Genomic DNA, 20142 nt, shown 5'->3' with positions numbered 1-20142 from the left:
GTCACAGAAGTAAACACATTCAGTTCCAGGTGGAGAAAGTTGCTCTGTATTTACAAATCAGTAATCGCTCACTCATTCCATAGTTGCCCTGTTTATAAAATGGAAACATAAGTCTGGATATGTTTTTTATTCAAATACGACAAGCTATTTAACAACGATTAAGCCTAAATCATGCTTTTCAAACAAAAGGAAAAATATGGGCAAAAAAATGACATTGAAACCAAAAATTCTTACACTTAGAAATGTTAATTCAGATACAACCATTTTAATTGGGTCATGTTCAGTGAAGAGCATAAATGGTAGCTGACATTCTCAGACAGAGCACATGTTAGACATCACCACGATCATTGTTCAACTCAGGTTGTGGGACCTGAACTTACCAACCAAAGGCACCGATATCGGCCTTCAGGTCGCTGTCCATACAAGATCAGAACACGACTGCTCCACCTTTAGAGGGTGCTTTTCCAGCTGGTGTTTTTTAAGCTGGTACTGACTTTTAAAGTCCTTGTTGCACTCGGAGCAGCTGAAGGGCAGGTCTCCCTTGTGTCTGAGCTGATGTTTGGTGAAAGGTGATTTGAGCCTAAAAACCTTGTCACAGACGTCGCAGGTATAGTGTTTCCTTTGTATTTTTCTATGTATAAACATATGAGAGCGCATGCTATTTTGAGTCGCCCAAGTTGTTCCACATATTTCACAAGTGTATTGTATCGTTTCATTCCTTATGGGTGCCTCAGAACTCTCAGCTGAGTCAAACTGACTCGGTTGGTCCTCAATGTCCTTGGACTCAGGTTCTGGTTCAACAGACTGGTCCACCATTAGAGGGTGTTTTTCCAGCTGGTGTTGTTTGAGATGGTACTGCCTTTCAAAGTCCTTGTTGCACTCGGAGCAGCTGTAGGGCCGGTCTCCCTTGCAAACAATGCACTCGTGCATGTCGCGATCCTGGCGCTCCTTGAACGTCTTGCCACAGTCCGCGCACCAGTAGTCTTCTCCAACGTGTATGCGCTCATGGTAGTCACGTATTTTAGAATATAAAAACATCTTTCCGCACACAAAGCAACTGTAGGTTTTCACACTGTGTTTGAGTAGCTTGTGCTTTGTCAAGCCATTCTGATGCTTGAATTTGTCACCACAAGTATCACAACTAGAAGTCCCTTTGTGTGTTATCAAGTGACTTGTCATTCTGCCTTTCTTGGTCCCAGTCTTTCCACATATTTTACAGGTGTATCTTATGTTATATTTCTTCCTCTTTGTAGGTGCTGCAGCATCCACAATTGACACCAGCAACAGACTCTGTTCTTTCTTAAAGTCGTCGAGTCCAAGTTCTTTGGATCCTCTAGAGGCTTGACTTCTCTCTTCATCACTTTTTCCTATGATATTCTGGTTGGCCTTGTGAGTCTTTGGCATCCACCCGCTGTAACCTGGAAAGGCAGTCACCAACAATACATTTTACAGGTTTGTTTCACAGTGACTCGTCATATTGTCCATTAGAAGCTAAGAGCATGCAGGGCCTTCAGGAAGTATTCATACCCCTTGACTTATTCCACATTTCGTTGCCGAATTCAAAATGTATGAAATATTTGTTCTCACCCATTTACACAATACGCCATAATGACAAAGTGAAAATGTTTTTTTTTACATTTTTGCACATTTATTTCACATCCTTTGCTATGAAACTCAAAATTGAGCTCAGGTGCATCCTGTTTCCATTGATCATCCTTGATGTTTCTACAACTTGATTGGAGTCAACCTGTGGTAAATTCAATTGCTTGGACAAGATTTGGAAAGGCATACATACACCTGTCTATATAAAGGTCCCATAGATGACAGTGCATGTAAGAGCAAAAACCAAGCCATGAGGTCAAAAGAATTATCCGTATAGCTCAGAGACAGGATTGTGTTGAGGCACAGATCTGGAGAAGGGTACCAAAACATTTCTGCAGCATTGAAGGGCCCCAAGAACACATGGCTTCCATCATTCTTAAATGTATGATGTTTGGAACCACCAAGAGTCTTCCTAGAGCTGGCTGCCAGGCCAAACTGAGCAATCAGGGGAGAAGGGCCTTGGTCAGGGAGGTGAACAAGAACCCGATGATCACTCGGACAGAGCTCCAAAGTTCCTTTGTGGAGATGGGATAACCTTCCAGAAGGACAACCATCTCTGCAGCACTCCACCAATCAGGCCTTTATGGTACTGTGGACAGACTGAAGCCACTTCTCATTAAAAGGCACATGACAGCCCACTTGGAGTTTGCCAAAAGCCAGAAACAATTTTCTCTGGTCTGATGAAACTAAGATTGAACTCTTTGGGGTCACGTCTGGAGGGAACCTGGCACCATCCCTACGGCAAAGCATGGTAGTGGCAGCATCATGCTGTGGGTATGTTTTTCAGCGACAGGGAGACTAGTCTGTATTGAGGGAAAGTTGAACGGAGCAAAGTACAGAGAAATTCATGATGAAAACCTGCTCGAGACCTCAGCGAAAGTTCACCTTCCGGTAGGACATCGACCTAAAGCACACAGCCAAGACAACGTGGAGTGGCTTCGGGACAAGTCTCTGAATGTCCTTGAGTGGCCCAGCCAGAATCCAATCGAAAATCTCCTGAAAATAGCTGTGCAGCAATGCTCCACATCCAACCTGACAGAGCTCGAGGATCTGCAGAGGAGAATGGGAGAAACTCCAAATACAGGCTTGCCAAGCTTGTAGCGTCATACCCAATAAGACTCAAGTCTGTAATCTTTGCCAAAGGTGCGTCAACAACGTACTGAGTATAGGGTCTGAATACTTATGTAAATGTGATCGGTTTTTTGTTTAATACATTTGCTACAAAAAAATAAAACCTGTTTTTGCATTCCCATTATGGCCACTGCCCTTTAAATACTGTACGCCACACTAATTGCTTCAAGCTCACCACACCCACCGAAACGGGAATAAACACACTGAACGCACCTCCGTCTATATGAAGTTACCACAATGGAAAGTGCACTTGTCAGAGCATAAACTATTCCATTATGTCCAAGGTACTGTATGTAGATCTGAAAGAATTATATCTGGGTAAGGTTAGAAAACAATTTCCAGTGTTGGAAACAGTCAAGAGCACATTGGTCTCCATCATTGGGCAATGGACAAAATACGTAACCCCCCAGACTCTGCCAAGAACTGGTTGTCCAGCCAAACTGAGCAACCGGGCAAGAAGAACCTTGGTCAGGGAGGTGACCAAGAACCATCAACATAAATACAGAGTTCCTTGGCTGAGATGGGAGAACCTGCTAGAACAGTCTCTATAGCACTTCACCAATCTGGGCTTTATTTAAGTGGCCAGACGGAAGCCACTTCTGAGAACAAGGGAAATGACATCACGGCTGCCCTAACCCATCTGGACAAGAGGAATACCTATGTGAGAATGCTGTTCATCGTCTACAGCTCGGCATTCAACACCATAGTACCCTCCAAGCTCGTCATCAAGCTCGAGACCCTGGGTCTCGACCCTGCCCTGTGCAACTGGGTACTGGACTTCCTGACAGGCCGCCCCCAGGTGGTGAGGGTAGGTAACAACATCTCCTCCCCGCTGATCCTCAACACTGGGGCCCCACAAGGGTGCGTTCTGAGCCCTCTCCTGTACTCCCTGTTCACCCACGACTGCGTGGCCACGCACGCCTCCAACTCAATCATCAAGTTTGCGGACGACACAACAGTGGTAGGCTTGATTACCAACAACGACGAGACGGCCTACAGGGAGGAGGTGAGGGCCCTCGGAGTGTGGTGTCAGGAAAATAACCTCACACTCAACGTCAACAAAACTAAGGAGATGATTGTGGACTTCAGGAAACAGCAGAGGGAACAACCCCCTATCCACATCGATGGAACAGTAGTGGAGAGAGTAGCAAGTTTTAAGTTCCTCGGCATACACATCACAGACAAACTGAATTGGTCCACTCACACAGACAGCATCGTGAAGAAGGCGCAGCAGCGCCTCTTCAACCTCAGGAGGCTGAAGAAATTCGGCTTGTCACCAAAAGCACTCACAAACTTCTACAGATGCACAATCGAGAGCATCCTGGCGGGCTGTATCACCGCCTGGTACGGCAACTGCTCCGCCCTCAACCGTAAGGCTCTCCAGAGGGTAGTGAGGTCTGCACAACGCATCACCGGGGGCAAACTACCTGCCCTCCAGGACACCTACACCACCCGATGTTACAGGAAGGCCATAAAGATCATCAAGGACATCAACCACCCGAGCCACTGCTTGTTCACCCCGCTATCATCCAGAAGGCGAGGTCAGTACAGGTGCATCAAAGCTGGGACCGAGAGACTGAAAAACAGCTTCTATCTCAAGGCCATCAGACTGTTAAACAGCCACCACTAACATTGAGTGGCTGCTGCCAACACACTGACACTGACTCAACTCCAGCCACTTTAATAATGGGAATTGATGGGAAATGATGTAAATATATCACTAGCCACTTTAAACAATGCTACCTTATATAATGTTACTTACCCTACATTATTCATCTCATATGCATACGTATATACTGTACTCTATATCATCGACTGGATCCTTATGTAATACATGTATCACTAGCCACTTTAACTATGCCACTTTGTTTACATACTCATCTCATATGTATATACTGTACTCGATACCATCTACTGTATCTTGCCTATGCTGCTCTGTACCATCACTCATTCATATATCCTTATGTACATATTCTTTATCCCCTTACACTGTGTATAAGACAGTAGTTTAGGAATTGTTAGTTAGATTACTTGTTGGTTATTACTGCAATGTCGGAACTAGAAGCACAAGCATTTCGCTACATTCGCATTAACATCTGCTAACCATGTGTATGTGACAAATAAAATTTGATTTGATTTCCAGTTGAAGCCAATTCACTTGTCATTGGTCCAAAGGGTAGCTGACATTGAATAAGTAACAACTGAGGTTTTGCGACCAGAACTTGTCCACCTAGGGTACTCACATCTGCCTTTAGGTTGCTGCCAATAGAAGGCTGTGCTCCCTGAACTACCATGGCAGTATCATGATCAGAACATGCCTGCTCAACCTTTAGAGGGTGCCTTTCAAACTGGTATTTCTTAAGATAGTATTGATTTTTAAAGTCCTCGTTGCACTCAAGGCAGCTGAAGGGTCGGTCTCCCTTGTCTGAGCTGATGTATCGTGAACAGGGATTTGAGCCTAAATACCTTGCCACAGACATCACAGGTATAGCGCTTCTTTCTGTGTATTACCATGTGTTTGGTCTCGCCACCTTTAGTCCCCCAAGTTGTTCCACATATTTCACAGGTGTACTGTATTGGTTCACTCCTTATTGATTTTTCAGAACTGACTCAAACGGACTCTGTTGGTCCTCAATGCCCTTTGACTCAGGTCCTTTGTTAATGGTCTGTGCCACCATTAGAGGGTGCTTTTTGAGATGGTACAGCCTTTGAAAGTGGTTATAGCACTCGGAGAAGCTGAAGGACCGTTCTCCCTTGTAAACAATGCAATCATGTGTGTCACGATCCCTGCGTTCCTTGAACGTCTTCGCCACAGTCTGAGTACCAATCATTTTTCCCCAGTGTGACCATGCTCATGTGTTTCATGAAATGTGGCCTGCCGGAAGATTTTTTCCCACACAGAGCAACTGTAGGTTTTCACTGTGTGTTTGGATTGCTTGTGTCTGGTCAAGAAGTCGCAGCTGAAGGGCAGCCCTGTGTGCTTTATCGTGTGACTTGTCATTCTGCGTTTCTTGGTCTCAATCTTACCACACATTTCACACGTGTATATATTTACATTATATTTCTTTGTGGGTGCTGCAGCATCCTCAGCTGACACCAGCAACGGACTCTGTTCTCTCTTGAAGTCGTGGAGTCCAAGTTCTTTGGATCCCCCAGAGGCTGGACTCCTCATCACTTTCTCCCCTGATATTCTGGTCGGCCTTGTGAGTGTCCAGAATCCACACACTGTAAACTGGAAAGGAAGTCACCAACAATACATTTCAGTGACCCATCAGATTGAAACAATTATAGCTTCTGTATTGGCCAAAGAGTATAGCTCATGCTGCAGAGCTTGTCTGAGCTTTCTGTATTTGACATAGATTACAATAATAGCTTTAACTGACCTTGAGACTCCATGTCATCATCCTCCTCTTTTATGACCAGTGGTACTGGCAATGTCTCCATCCCCTTCCAAAGACAATGAACTCATTAACTGGTCAGCCTTTACGAAACTTGTAGGTCATACATAAACAGTTACACCTTTCTGTGGGTTACTTCAACTTTATTTACAATACAAGGGGAATTACATGATTTTGGTGTCATGTCATATGTTGAACACAAATACATTTCTTTTGAAGGGCATGTTTTATATTAGCTGTGCTGACTACACCGAAAAGCAGCACAGTTGGTAGGACACACAGCTGAAGTCGCACAAAATGTTATATTTAACATTTCGGAATTACACTTTCATGTCTATAACATCTAAAGACATGCATCACTATACTGAGATTATTGTCGTTTCTAAAATTCCGTATTTCGGTCATTTTTTTTAGCCTTTGTTCCTTTTTCTGTGCCCCTTTAACTGCTGAACGAGTATGGGGTCGCTGGCGGGGCAAGGTTCTCAAAAACAAGGGAGAAAAAAAGTGTCTGGACACTTCTATAACATGCATCAAAAAGAGTGATTTTGTTCAAATAAAGTGAACTTTCACCTTTACAGGAAAACCATCGTGGAACCAGACCAAAAACGTTTAATCTGTAGCCTCGATGATTTATAGCGTGTATCTAGTTTATGCGGTTCAACACAAAATAGGGATAACGAGGCTCAAGATTTCATAACCACAATGGAAATATGCCATCACTCTTGGGATAGCTATGTTTATCCGATAAATATATTGTATTTGCTATATAGTACCTTTCACTAAGGAAATTATGAGCTAAGCAATATGTCTATTACTGGCTATCAGACTAAACTCCACTTCCTGGTGGAGGAAGTTAATTTTTCACCATGGAGTGAAGATTAGTCCGCTAACCACAAGCCAGAATTGGAGCTGGGACGCCCGTCCGTCAGACACGCGACTGCTAGCTAGCCATCCTCTCCGCTCCGAGAGATATGACGGCAAAAGTCACCTGGAGCGAAGTCCACTAGCCGACAGGTGTGGAAGTAATTGTATCCGAGCTTCCTGCACAGGCAAATAACCTATACGCATAATACCTAATTTAGCAGTTCGCTGGCTTCTCCTTCCCGATGGTATTCTCCATCACCTGTGACTGTCGAGCTTTGGTTTTGTTCATGCAACATTCATACAGCACAAGTTTCTCCCATAAATTGTCAAATGTCTTGCAAGGCTTTTTCTGTCAACGTTTCTAAAATAGTGGCAACACGAACGAAAAGCGAGTTCGACAGACATGGCTAATTAACCTGGTAAATGGTAGCTAGTGTGCTAGAATGAAATGACCGTGGAGCCAAATCTGTTATAAATTCAAACGAAACCCTTCCGTCTGTGGTGGAACCTTTGAATTGCTGGTGGCCGTTTGGTTCCGGACAGCTGACGAGGTTGCCCCGGTGATATACCGTAAACACTTATCTGCCTCCTTAATTTCACCAACTTTGAATATTTGTGTTATACATGCAAGTAATAAAATTAAACGACAGGTTGAAAAAAAATCTTTATTCCTCTCAGAAAGCAACATATTGGGTTGCCAAACCTTTAAAAAAAATACTGTTACTGAAACCCCTGATGAGTCAAGAAAAATCTAATTTCCTTCCTTTTGATCAACTGTTCTTCCACAACCCTTGCTGTCCAGATTTTAAAAAATGTGTATATACATGAAAAGGGAAAATCCAATGTTGCTTAAGCAATACAATATTCAAAACAACACACAATTGAAGGTAACACAATACACCCTAAAATCAATTAAGACCGGTGTTATACAGGTGGTTGGTGGCACCTTAATTGTGGAGGATGGGCTTGTGGTAATGGCTGGGGTGGAATAGTAGCAGATAACATTCTATTATGAGCCATCCTCCCCTCAGACTCCTCTGGATGGTTTGTCGGGATTTATGGTTGGTTTGCAAAGCTGATGGCTGTGGCTCGATGGCTAAGCTAAACCTAACTGTCCCTTTTCCTAACCTTAATTAACGTCATTCTCCTAACCTGCTACATTAGTCTTTCTAACCTGCTAATTAATTAGATCCTCCATTACAGCAACACTGGCAGCTTCAGAGCAAAATGAAATCACATAAGGCACAGAGTTATTGAATTGGTGCAATTTCACACAAAATAATGGCGGGTTCCTGATTACAGGCTATGTGCATTTATGGCAGATTGAGACATGACATGTAAAATATATAATACTTCCCAAATGAAAATGTGTAATTGTTACAGAGGTTTATATCTTGTAAAACAGGGGGAATTGTTTTGAATTTCATGCTCGTTTTATTATTTAAGTGGAACATGAATTGCATCATTCAAGTCACAAGTGTGTTCTAAATTGATGGGTTTATCGAACTCTTTGCCTGGCTACCCAAACGCCACGCTAACAAAAAAGTGTATTCTCTAATGAGTTTGGATTTGAGGCCTTGCAGATCATTTCTAGAACGCAAACAACTGTTCTGTTTGGTCCAAGAAACCAATTGGCGAGAATCTCCCCTTTCCACCATGGAGTCATATTAGTTTGTAGCCAAAATAGTTTGGACGGGGTGGAGTCAGAGTAAATGTAGACCACCATCGTGTTCGGTAGTCATCTTTCCCCAGGCCAAACCTTTTGTACGCTACAGCCGTTTTCCTGATAAACCAATTTTCAGGATATCTCATGGTCTGACCTATTCTGCTGTAGCTCGGCCATCTTCCACTGTAGATGTGGAAGGCTGCCGGATGCAGTGTATTGAGACAGTCCATGGGGAAAAAAAAAAAAAACTGGACTGACCAATGTAGAGATTTTCAAATACATGCAACTTAAAAGTTTAATATCAAGACATTTATATTTGAAATCTTTTTGGACATCAGAACATCTTGAGGGAATCCTATTGGAGTCAAAAAAGGATATTCATATGATAGGTAAGCTATTCAAAACTTTGCAGAGAGCCTATCCAACTGACAAACTCTTAGAAAAAATATTAACTATTGGAACCAAGAACTGAGTGCCACAGTATGTCATAATACCCAGCGGTCAAACAGAAATGAATCCAATCGTTTTTTCCACCATTCATTTTTCCCATTGGGGATTTTAGAAACACTTAAAATATGGGCTGTGTTTTGTGTAGGCTTACCCTGTGACGTTTTGATAGGTGTAAATCTCTCTAGGACAAGGTGGTGTATCAATATTCACCCCCCCCCTAAATGAAATGATAATTAGTTGCTAATGTGTATCATAAACTACAAATACCATTATGATCTGGAATGCCGAATCAAGGCAGGGGTAAGAATCTCTAGAATAACTACCTAATGTTAGCTAAATGTAGTAATGAATAATATTTAAATTGACAATCCATAACTTCTGGGAATGCTATAAAATCCAAAGGTTACAGGCAGAGTTAGAAAGTGTGCTGTCAGAAGTATTACAATGTAAATAAATGTTGAACAATGGAGAGAGACAAAGTGGTGGAGTTTGAGGCAGGGGTGTGAGCAGTTAGGTCTGGGCATGGCCATTATTTTTTTTAAACCATAGAAAACAATGTATCATGACTGGGATGTGGCTGGTCCACCATTAGAGGGTGTTTTTCGAGCTGGTGTCTTTTGAGAAGGTACTGTCTTTCAAAGTCCTCATTGCACTCTGAGCATCTGAAGGGCCGGTCTCCCTTGTAAACAATGCACTTGTGCGTATCGCGACCCTGGCGTTCTTTGAACGTCTTGCCACATCCTGAGCACCAGTAGTCTTCTCCAATGTGTTTACGTTCATGGGTGTCCCGCGATTTAGGATATACAAACATCATTCCACACACACAGCAACTGATGGGTTTTTCGCTTTTCTCCTCAACTGTATTTTCTGGGTCGACAGTCTGCTCCACCATTAGAGAGTGTTTTTCCAGCTGGTGTCTTTTGAGATGGTACTGCCTTTGAAAGGCTTCACTGCACTCGGAGCAGCTGAATGGACGTTCTCCTTTGTAATCAATGCACTCGTGCGCGTCACGATCCCCGCGCTCCCTGAACATCTCACCACAGTTGGAGCACCAATAGTTTTTTCCAGTGTGACCACGCTCATGCCTGTCGCGAGATGTGGCCTGCCGGAAGGTTTTTTCACACACAGAGCAACTGTAGGTTTTCACTGTGTGTTTGGATCGCTGGTGTCTGTTCAAGTAATTCTGAAACTTGAATTTCTCACCACAGATATCGCAGCTAAAGGGCAGCCCTGTGTGTGTTATCATGTGACTTGTCATTCTGTGTTTTTTTCTCTCGGTCTTTCCACATATTTCACAGCTGTACCTTTTATTACATTTCTTCTTCGTGGGTGCCGGAGCATCCTCAGCTGACACCAGCAACGGAATCTGTTCCCTCTTGAAGTCATCGAGTCCAAGTTCTCTGGATCCCCCAGAGGTTTGATTTCTCTCTTCCTCATCACTTTCTCCTGTGATATTCTGGTTGGCCTTGTGAGTGTCTGGAATATCCTTGCCATAACCTGAAAAGGAAGTCACCAACAATACATTTCACAGGGATATTTCTCAGTGACAAATACAGAAGCTAAGAATAACTCATGCTGCAGAGTTGTGATTTTTGTATTAAACATATTAAAATAATAGCGTCAATTGACCTTGAGACTCCATGTCGTCATCATCCATTTCCTCCTGTTTTATGACAGGTGGTGCAGGCCATGTCTCCACCCCCTTCCAAAAGACAACCAATGATGTTATTAAACTGATCATACAGCAACAATTACACCAACACTAGCATTTTTTTAAATTACAAAAACAGGGGGAATGACACAAATTATGGAATATATTTTACACAAATGTTTTCAGAAGGGCATTTATGTTTAAGGAGCCCTAAACGTATTATCATCTGTAGCCTAGACAGTATAGAGCTTGCCTAGGTGTCATTCAAAGCCTTACTTGCAGTTACAGGCCTACTACACAGGACTTGAGCTTTGCATGGTTTTCAATAACATCTGGCTGGGAGTAGTCAGTGCAGCTCTGAGACATATCTAAAATCGACAGCCAAACCACAAGCTAAACTCACCATGTCTGTCATCTGACCAAAAGCCTGTGATGGCTGTTCTTCATCTGGTACCAGTGACGGTGGACCTTCGTCTTCAACAGTAAGGTGACCTTCTTGCCAAAGACCATTGGCCTCTTGTTCATTAAGGATTTGCTCCACGACTGGGAAGTCTCTCAAACCTGTTGGGGAAGCTGACATACAAATACAGATTAAAAAAATAAATGTTCAACACAAAACTGAGATATCGAGGCTCAGATTTCCCAAACATAGTGGACACATGCAATCATTACTCATGGCAGGATGGCGTAACTATGTTTTTCTGAGAACTAGGTTGCATTTGCTATAGCTACGTTTTACTAAAGAGGTGATAACATAGTAATCCGCCTACTAACGCTACCGGCAACCGACTGTTACCAAGGTTACTCCATGGACATTAGTCAGAAATACGTTGCTGTAAAAAAAAGAAGCAATTCTTTACAAGCCAGAATTGTGAATACAATGCAATTTTAACATACTTTACCGGTTGTCCGATAGTCCCTTTAGCGGTGGAAAGTGTTAACCCGACTTTCTGCTGCACCAGCAGGTTCTGTTGCTTGTATTTTCTCCTGACGCATTTCACGTGATGCACAATATTCAAACAATAGCCGAACATGGTCAACCAAAGCGCATTTCTTCTTAATCAAATGGGTGCGTTTATGAAATGTACCAGGTGATTGCGTGGGACAATGTTTGGTCGGTGCTTCGGTTAAACTCGGCCATTGTTGACATATTATGCAAGTGGCGTGCGAATTGTGTTTGCATTGAAAATACGAACCAGAAAGACAAAAATAGACCAGCGAAGTGTCTCAGATTACCTCCAACATAAGGACAAAAATCTGCAGGCAACTTGTAAAATAAAGTTTATTCAACAATCTGACTTGTGATGGGACTGTTAACAAAAAGTTAGCCTAACGATACATGTTTGAGACGAGAGAAGAGTCTCCCGGAATCGTTGAGGCTAGCTAACGTTACTGTCCAGACTTGGAGCGTCCCCCAGACATGCGACTATTAGATAACCTCTTCGACCGGGAGATGTGTAACGTTAGTTACTGTAGGTATCAAGTGAGTAAGTGACATGGCTAGCTAATTGTAGGCAAGCTTCCTACAGACACAGCCTATACGCATAACCAACGTAGCTAGCTTTGACTCACCTGGTTTTTGAATTATCTCCATGCAGTTCGCTGGCTTCTCCTTCTCGATGTTATTTGCAATCGCCTGTAACTTTGCCGAACTTTGATTTTGTTCTTGCAACATTTCCACTCGAAGAGCAGCATACGTTTCTCCCATAAGTTGACAGATGTCTTGCACGGCTTTTTCTGTCAAAGCTTCCATAATGGAGGCAACACGAGAACCAAAAGCGAGTTCGAAAGACATGGCTACAAAACTCACTAACCACGCTAAGTGTGCAGTGTTAAGTTACTGTTGGGAGTGTTTGAATTGCTGATAGACGTTTGGTTCCGGACAACTGACGAGGTTGCACCGGTGATATACCATAAACACTCGTTTATCTGCCTCCTCGATTTTACAAGCTTATCAGTATTTGTATTGTACATGCAAAATAAAACCAAACGATACAGGTTTTTACAAATTTTTATTCCTCTCTAAACAAGAACATATCGAGTTGACAAACCTTTAAAAATAAATGCTGTTACTGAAACCACTGAGTCACAAATATTTCTCAATTCCATTTTGATTGACAACTCTAATACAACCCTTTCTGTCAAGACGTTTTTAGGCCATAGATTGTTGTAATGTTTGAGTCACTCAAATATCGCATTAACACACTGATTTGGCTAAATGTATAGAATAAGAAAAATGAGCTTTAAACCTGCAAAAATCTCCCCGCCATCAAGGGAAGTGTGAACAGAGAAATATACTTAGAAAATAGAAGTGGGGCACAGGATGTTCCACAATGTTGGAAGGGGGGGTCTGGGTTTGGGAACCCCTGACATAGCTGATGGTTGTGGCGAGACGAAGTAGACCTACAGCTCCATCTATTTGTTGACAACTGTAGCATTTTAGTTAAGCCTAACTCTAACCCTTTTCTTAACCTACTACGTTAATTATCCTAACCGGCTGCGTTAGTTCTCCTAACCTGCTATGTAAACAAACCATAAGTCCAGACAAATCATCAGTTTACCCACGAGTGTGTCCCGAAGTAGACAGTTTATTGATCCCCTCGCCTCTCTTTGGAAGTCACCCTCGGGAGTTGACAGCAACACCTGACAACGGAGGGCCCTCCAAGTGAGTTGGTAGGGGTGAGGGGGTGGTTTGGGAATCAGTCGTCTATTCACGTTAAATGCTGCATATTTTGGCTCAATCGGAAACGTAACTTAAAACGTGAACGTAACAGTCCAGATCGAATCTAGGCCCAACATGAGCATTAAAGATGGCTGTAAAACATTATCCAGGTGCCTGAAGTTAGTTGTGCAGTAAAGGCAGGAGTGCGATACCCTGCATGTGTGGGGTTGAATCCCAATCCCATCACTGTTCTACACACTATTTCCAACACTATCCGTCACCCCTAGATTCAAATCCTTGTCTATCCTTTTTGTACTGAACACAACAACTTAATTCAGTTGAAGCCATTTCACTTGTGTCAACTTAACCTGAGTTTGTTACTGGAATTTTTCCACCTAACGTACTCATATCGGCCTTAGGGTCATTGTCATTTGAAGGCTGTGCTCCCTGTACTACCGTCGCAGTATCATGACCGGGACGTGTCTGGTCAACCATTAGAGGGTGTTTTTCCAGCCGGTGTCTTTTGAGATGGTACTGCCTTTCAAAGTCCTCATTGCACTCTGAGCATCTGAAGGGTCGGTCTCGCTTGTAAACAGTGCACTTGTGCTCATCGCGATCCCCTCGCTCCTTGAACGTCTTGTCACATCCTGAGCACCAGAAGTCTTCTCCAATGTGTTTGCATTCATGGTTGTCACGCATTTTAGGAAATACAAACCTCATTCCACACATAGAGCAACTGTATGGTTCTATTTTCTCCTCAACACTCTTGTGTTTTCCTTGATGTTTGGCTAAACAGGTGTGGCGCTTGAAATTCTCACCACAGACATCACAACTAAAGGGCTTCTTTGTGTGTATTAACTTGTGTCTGTTAATGTTGCCTTTATTCATAATAATCATACCACATATGTCACAGGTGAAACGCGTGGGTGCCTCAGTCTCAGAACTCTCCGCTAACTCAAACAACTGACTCTGTTGGTCCTCAATGTCCTTGGACTCAGGTTCTGGGTCGACTGTCTGGTCCACTAATAGAGGGTGTTTTTCCAGCTGGTGTTGTTTGAGATGGTACTGCCTTTCAAAGTCCTCATTGCACTCGGAGCATCTGATGGGCTGGTCTCCTTTGTAAACGATGCACTCGTGCTCCTGACGCTCCTTGAACTTCTTGCCACAGTCTGAACAACAATAGTCTTCTCCGATATGTTTGCGCTCATGGTTGTTGCGCATTTTAGAATACACAAACATCATTCCACACACAGTGCAACTGTAGGGTTTTTCTACTTTCTCCTCAACTTTCGTGTGTTTGCCCTGATGTCGGGTGAATTGGGCTTTGCGCTTAAAATTCTCACCACAGATATCGCAACTAAAGGGCTTCTTTGTGTGTGTTAACATGTGTCTGTTGATGTTGCCTTTATTCATAATAGTCATTCCACATATGTCACAGGTGAAATGTGTGGGTGCCTCAGAACTCTCAGACTCAAACTGACTCTGTTGGTCCTCAATGTCCTTGGACTCAGGTTCTGGTTCGACAGTCTGCTCCACCATTAGAGAGTGCTTTTCCAGCTGGTGTTTTTTGAGATGGTACTGCCTTTCAAAGTCCTTGTTGCACTCGGAGCAGCTGAAGGGCCGGTCTCCCTTGTAAACAATACACTCATGTGTGTCGCGTTCCTGGCGCTCCTTGAATGTCTCGCCACAGTCTGAGCACCAATAGTTTTTTCCAGTGTGACCACGCTCATGTGTGTCACGAGATGTGACCTGCATGAACGTTTTTCCGCACACAGAGCAACTGTAGATGATCCCTGTGTAGTGATTGAAGCGCTTGTGTCTGGTCAATAATTTCTGACACTGGAATTTCTCGCCACAGATATCGCAGTTAAAGGGCAACCCTGTGTGCTTTCGCATGTGAGTCGTCATTCTGGCTTTCTTGTTCTCAGTCTTTCCACATATTTCACAGGTGTACCTTTTATCATATTTCTTCTTTATGGGTGGAGCAGCATCCTCAGCTGACACCAGCAACGGACTCGGTTCCGTCTTGAAGTCGTCAAGTCCAAGTTCTTTGGATCCCCCAGATGATTGACTTCTCTCTTGCTCGTCACTTTCTCCTGTGATATTCTGATTGGCCCAGTGTGTCACTGGAATCCACTTGTCGTACGCTGAAGAGGAAGTCAACAACAACAACACACAGTGACTATAATTGTTACAAGTTAGTGTAGTTGAGCTAGTCTGTGCTTTTGTATTGAACATAGATTAGAGTAAATGATGAAACTGACCTTGAGACTCCATGTCGTCGTCATCCATTTCCTCCTGTTTGATGACCGGTGGTGCAGGCCATGTCTCCACCCCCTTCCAAAAGACAGCCTTTAATTAAACTAGTAATCATAAATAAAAAACGCTAACACTAACATCTTGGTCATTTTAATAATAAAAAAAAATAAAAAAAAAATAAAAAAAATCAATAGAAAACATTACAGGTGGAATAACACCAAAATAATGGAATATGTTGAACACATCATGGAATGCACTGAGTGTACAAGACTTTAAGAACACCTTCCTAATATTGAGTTGTACCCCCATTTGCCCTCAGAACAGCCTGATTTGTCGCGGAATGGACTCTAGATTGTGTGGAAAGCGTTCCACGGGGATGCTGGCCCATGTTGACTTCAATGCTTCCAATGTGTCAAGTTGGCTGGATGGATGTCCTTTGGGTGGTAGACCATTCTTGACACACACGGGAAACTGAAAAACCCAGCAGTGTTGCAGTTCTTGACACATACCGGTGCGCCCAGCACCTACTACCATACCCCGTTCAAAAGCAGGTAAATCTTTTGTCTTGCCCATTCACCCTCTGAATGACACACATACACAATCCATGTCTCAAGGCTTAAAAATACTTCTTTAATCTGCATCCTCTCCTATATCTATATCTCGTGCCAAATCCGGTCCGTGGCACATTGGGTTGTCAAGTCATTTTGGCACGCTTCCATACAGCCCGCGATGCGCTGCACTACAAGTCACAGCAAGCACTGCCAACGTGCTGCACGCCAAACAGCCGTGCTTTGCCACACACACAGCCCTCATCCCAAACCAGCCAGTGCCTTGTCATATCATTTTTTAATTTTACCTTTATTTAACCAGGCAAGTCAGTTAAGAACAAATTCTCATCACTAATGGCACTAACTGAATCATCTACCAGACCTTACATTTAAAAACATCTTGTAAGCTAAATGTTCATGCCAAGTTTGGGTTCCAATGGGTCATTGCGGCAGCCTACAGAAAATGTCATCCGAGTTGTCAAAATGTCAAAGGATTTACACAGTTATAAATTACTAAAGGAAAATAGTTCATACAAGCAAGTAAAATGACTCAAAGTCAAGTAACTACGATTCCTACAGTATATAACATATCCCACCTTGCGCTGCAACACTGCCTGGCTGGGGGCTGTGCGCACAATGAAAGTAAGGCATACAAGTTGGTCTAATTTACTTTAAACTAAAGTCTGCTTAAGTGAGACATTGTTTCTTGGATATTTACATTTTTTTCCACAAGGTAGGTTATTTTTTTTCAATGTTTGCATTTCAACTTCCTCGGGAAAAGACAGCTGCTACTAGTCAGACTCACAGGCACAAACATGACTCAAGTAGCATTATCACGGTAACCTCCCACCCTTAAAGGGCAAGGTGAAAACATTTGTCTCATCTATGATATTTTGGTTAAAAGATTCAGGTCGTATGAAATGAAATGAAAACAATACACCACTTTACTTCTTACTAGTAATACATTTGTTTCAAACATTACAAAGCATGCTCATCCATTTTCTTGGTTTTTGTTGATGTAATTTTAAAGAGAATATTTTGGCTGGTAAAAAAATTGAGTGGCTGGTAGATATTTAAATCTACCTTACAGTGGCTGGTGGACCAAAAAGTTCATTTTAGGCCCTGTTGACATCCCATCATGTTTAGGGAATGTATACATATGCCCAGTTGCCCATTAGTTAGGCTACCATGGCTAGAAGAACTCTCAGGGACCTAGAAAGAGGGGTATAAAAGGAGGGGGGTTCAAGTATTTGTCTCTGTCACCAGATCTAGACCCAATTTAACACTTACGCGTGATTCTGGAGCGGCACCGAGACAGCATTTTCCACCACTATCAACAAATACATCAAATTATGTCATTTCTCATGGATAAATGTTGCATCCCTCCAGTAGTGTTCCAGACACTTGTAGAATCTATTCCAAGGCGCATTGGAGGTGTTCTTGTGGCCCAACACCCTATTAACACAATATTTTCACATGTATTTTATTTTGGCAGTTACCTGCCTCTACCTTCACAAAATCAGCAAACTCAACTCACCATGTCTGTTGTCTGACTAAGAGGCTGTGCTGGCTCTTCTCCTTCTGGCACCAGTGAGGGTGGACCTTCGTCTTCCACAGTAGGATCACCTTCTAGCCAAAGACCATTGGCCTCTTGTTCATTGAGGATTTGCTCGACAACTGGGAAGTTTCTCAAACCTGGCGGGGAAACGAAAACAAATAAAACTTGAGATAATGAAAATGTTGGTTATACGAGACTGAAACTTCAAAAACATGTAGTGGAAATATGCAATCACCACCCATGATGGTAGATATTTATCGGATAAATATATTGTATTTGTAAAGCACCTTCACTAAAGCTAAATAAATTACATTAGGAGCACAGCAATAGGCCTACTGTAGCGCTGAAGGATCAGGCGACGTCATGAATAATAGCGCTCTCGGACTTTCATAAATAGGCGACTGCTAGCTAACTAGGCGACATAGCTAGCTATTGTATATCTATCCCCACTTCCTATAGACAATTAGCATATAGGTATAACTATCGTCAGATATTTAATCTCACTGAGTTTATGAATGCGCTCCATGCAGTTCGCTGGATTCTCCACCCCTGTCCCATTCTCCATCGCCTGCAATTTTGTCCTCGAACTTTGATTTTGTTCATGCACCATTTCCACTCGAAGAGCAGCATAGGTTTCTCCCATAAGTTGACAGATGTCTTGCAAGGCTGTTGCTGTCAAAGTTTCCATAATGGAGGCAACACGACTACGAAAGGCGAGTTCGAAAGACATGGTTACAGGAGTGAACTAGGAAATTAACTACTTGCGGAACAATTGAGTTGGTGTTAGCATTTTCGTTCCGGACAGCTGACGAGGTGGCGCTGGTGACGTACCGTAAGTACTCGTTTACGTGCGGTGGTCACTAGTTACCACCGCCACAAAGTCATAATTGGTTATATCGTAAAGAATTTTAAAAACAAAATTTGCTTTTTGGACTTTATTTAAGGTTAGCAGTGTAGTTAATATTAGGATTAAAATACAATTTTAGAATAAATTGTAGAAATAGGCGGGATGTACGACTCTGCAGCTGTGGTAACTAGTGACGACCTTCATCGGCCTCCATTTTCCCGCAATATTTGTGTTGTATACAAAATAAAAATGTATTTACATCAGAAGAATCTCAATTCCATAATTTATAATGAAAAATATAAAGGTAGCATGTAGTGTTTCATGAGCTGAAAAAGATCCCAGAAATTGTCCAGCTTTTCCAAAGAGCTTATTCCTCTAAAACTGTGCACACATTTGTTTCACATTCCTGTTTGTGAGCATTTCTCCTTTGTCAAGATAATCCATCCACTTGACAGATGTGGTATATAAAAAAAAGTAGATTAAACAGCGTGGTTATTACACAGGTGCATCTTGTGCTGAGGACAATAAAAGGACCCTCTAAAATGTTTTGTTACAACACAATGCCACAGATGTCTCAAGTTGAGGGAGTGTGCAATTGGCAGGCTGACTGTAGGAATGTCCACCAGAGCTGTTGTCAGATAATTTAATGTTCATTTCTCTACAATAAGCTGCCTTCCACGTTATTTTAGAGAACTTGGCAGTACATCCAACAAGCCTCACAACCGCAGACCATGTGTAAGCACACCAGCCCAGGACCTCCACATCGAGTTTCTTCACCAGCGGCATTGTCTGTGACCAGTCACCCAGACAGCTGATGAAACTGTGGGTTTGCACAACTGAAGAGTTTCTGCACAAACTGACAGAGACCGTCTCAGGGAAGCTCATCTTCCTCACCAGGGTCTTGACCTGACTGCAATTCTGCAAGGAAACCGACTTCAGTGGGCAAATGCTCAACTTTGATGGCCACTAGCAGGCTGTAGATATGTGCTCTTCACAGATTCATCCCGGTTTCAACTGAACCAGGCAGATAGCGTGTATTGCGTCATGTGGGCGAGTGGTTCGTTGATGTCAATGTTGATAAGAGTGGTGGTGAGGGTTATGTTATGGGCAGGCATAAACTACAGACAACACACACACACACACACACACTTGCATTTTATCGATGGCAATTTGAATGCGGAGGTCCCGTGACGAGATCCTGAGGCCCATTGTCATGCCATTAATCCGCCCCCATCATCTCATGTTTCAGCATAATGCACGGCCCCACGCTGCAAGGATCTAAACATAATTCCATACTCCAGACATGTCACCCATTGAGCATGTTTGGGATGCTCTGGATCGAAGTGTACAACAGCATGTTCCAATTCCCACCAATATCCAGCAACTTCACACAGCCATTGAAGGGGAGTGGGACAACATTCAACAGGTGGAATAACACTATGCGAAGGAGATATCTCGCTGCATTAGGCAAATGGTGGTCACACCAGATACTGACTGGTTTTCTGA

The 20142-nt window shown here is 42.9% G+C and overlaps 2 protein-coding genes and 1 long non-coding RNA gene across 6 annotated transcripts; all 3 read right to left on the bottom strand.

Annotated features, from left to right (window-relative positions):
• Positions 1-118: 118 nt before the first annotated feature.
• On the bottom strand, positions 119-7597 carry LOC135507127 (uncharacterized). Of its 3 annotated transcripts, XR_010450609.1 has the most exons (4): positions 7205-7597; positions 6117-6180; positions 5245-5965; positions 119-1418 (listed from the first exon to the last, which is right to left on the bottom strand). It is a non-coding gene; the product is annotated as an uncharacterized LOC135507127 (long non-coding RNA). The 3 variants fall into 3 exon arrangements; XR_010450608.1 differs by lacking the exon at positions 119-1418 and having other exon boundaries at positions 4463-5965; positions 7120-7597; XR_010450607.1 differs by lacking the exon at positions 119-1418 and having other exon boundaries at positions 4463-5965; positions 7205-7590.
• A 49-nt stretch (positions 7598-7646) lies between these two features.
• On the bottom strand, positions 7647-12633 carry LOC135507125 (zinc finger protein 135-like). The gene is made up of 4 exons (XM_064926691.1): positions 12335-12633; positions 11166-11335; positions 10741-10813; positions 7647-10608 (listed from the first exon to the last, which is right to left on the bottom strand). The coding sequence occupies exons 1-4, from the start codon at positions 12555-12557 to the stop codon at positions 9650-9652; spliced, it is 1425 nt and encodes a 474-aa protein (XP_064782763.1). The 5' UTR covers positions 12558-12633; the 3' UTR covers positions 7647-9649.
• Positions 12634-12757: 124 nt separating this feature from the next.
• LOC135507122 (zinc finger protein 221-like) lies at positions 12758-18584 on the bottom strand. Of its 2 annotated transcripts, none has more exons than XM_064926685.1 (4): positions 18294-18584; positions 17769-17926; positions 15689-15776; positions 12758-15571 (listed from the first exon to the last, which is right to left on the bottom strand). In XM_064926685.1, exons 1-4 carry the CDS (start codon positions 18517-18519, stop codon positions 13788-13790), a joined length of 2256 nt encoding a protein of 751 aa, XP_064782757.1. In that variant the 5' UTR covers positions 18520-18584; the 3' UTR covers positions 12758-13787. The 2 variants fall into 2 exon arrangements, with proteins under 2 accessions (XP_064782757.1, XP_064782758.1); XM_064926686.1 differs by having other exon boundaries at positions 15689-15761.
• Between the last annotated feature and the right edge of the window lie 1558 nt (positions 18585-20142).

This window comes from Oncorhynchus masou, chromosome 20 (genome assembly GCF_036934945.1).
Source record: "Oncorhynchus masou masou isolate Uvic2021 chromosome 20, UVic_Omas_1.1, whole genome shotgun sequence".
NCBI lineage: Eukaryota > Metazoa > Chordata > Actinopteri > Salmoniformes > Salmonidae > Oncorhynchus > Oncorhynchus masou.
Note: the sequence above shows the minus strand (reverse complement) of the source record. Positions and strands in the feature narration are given on the sequence as shown.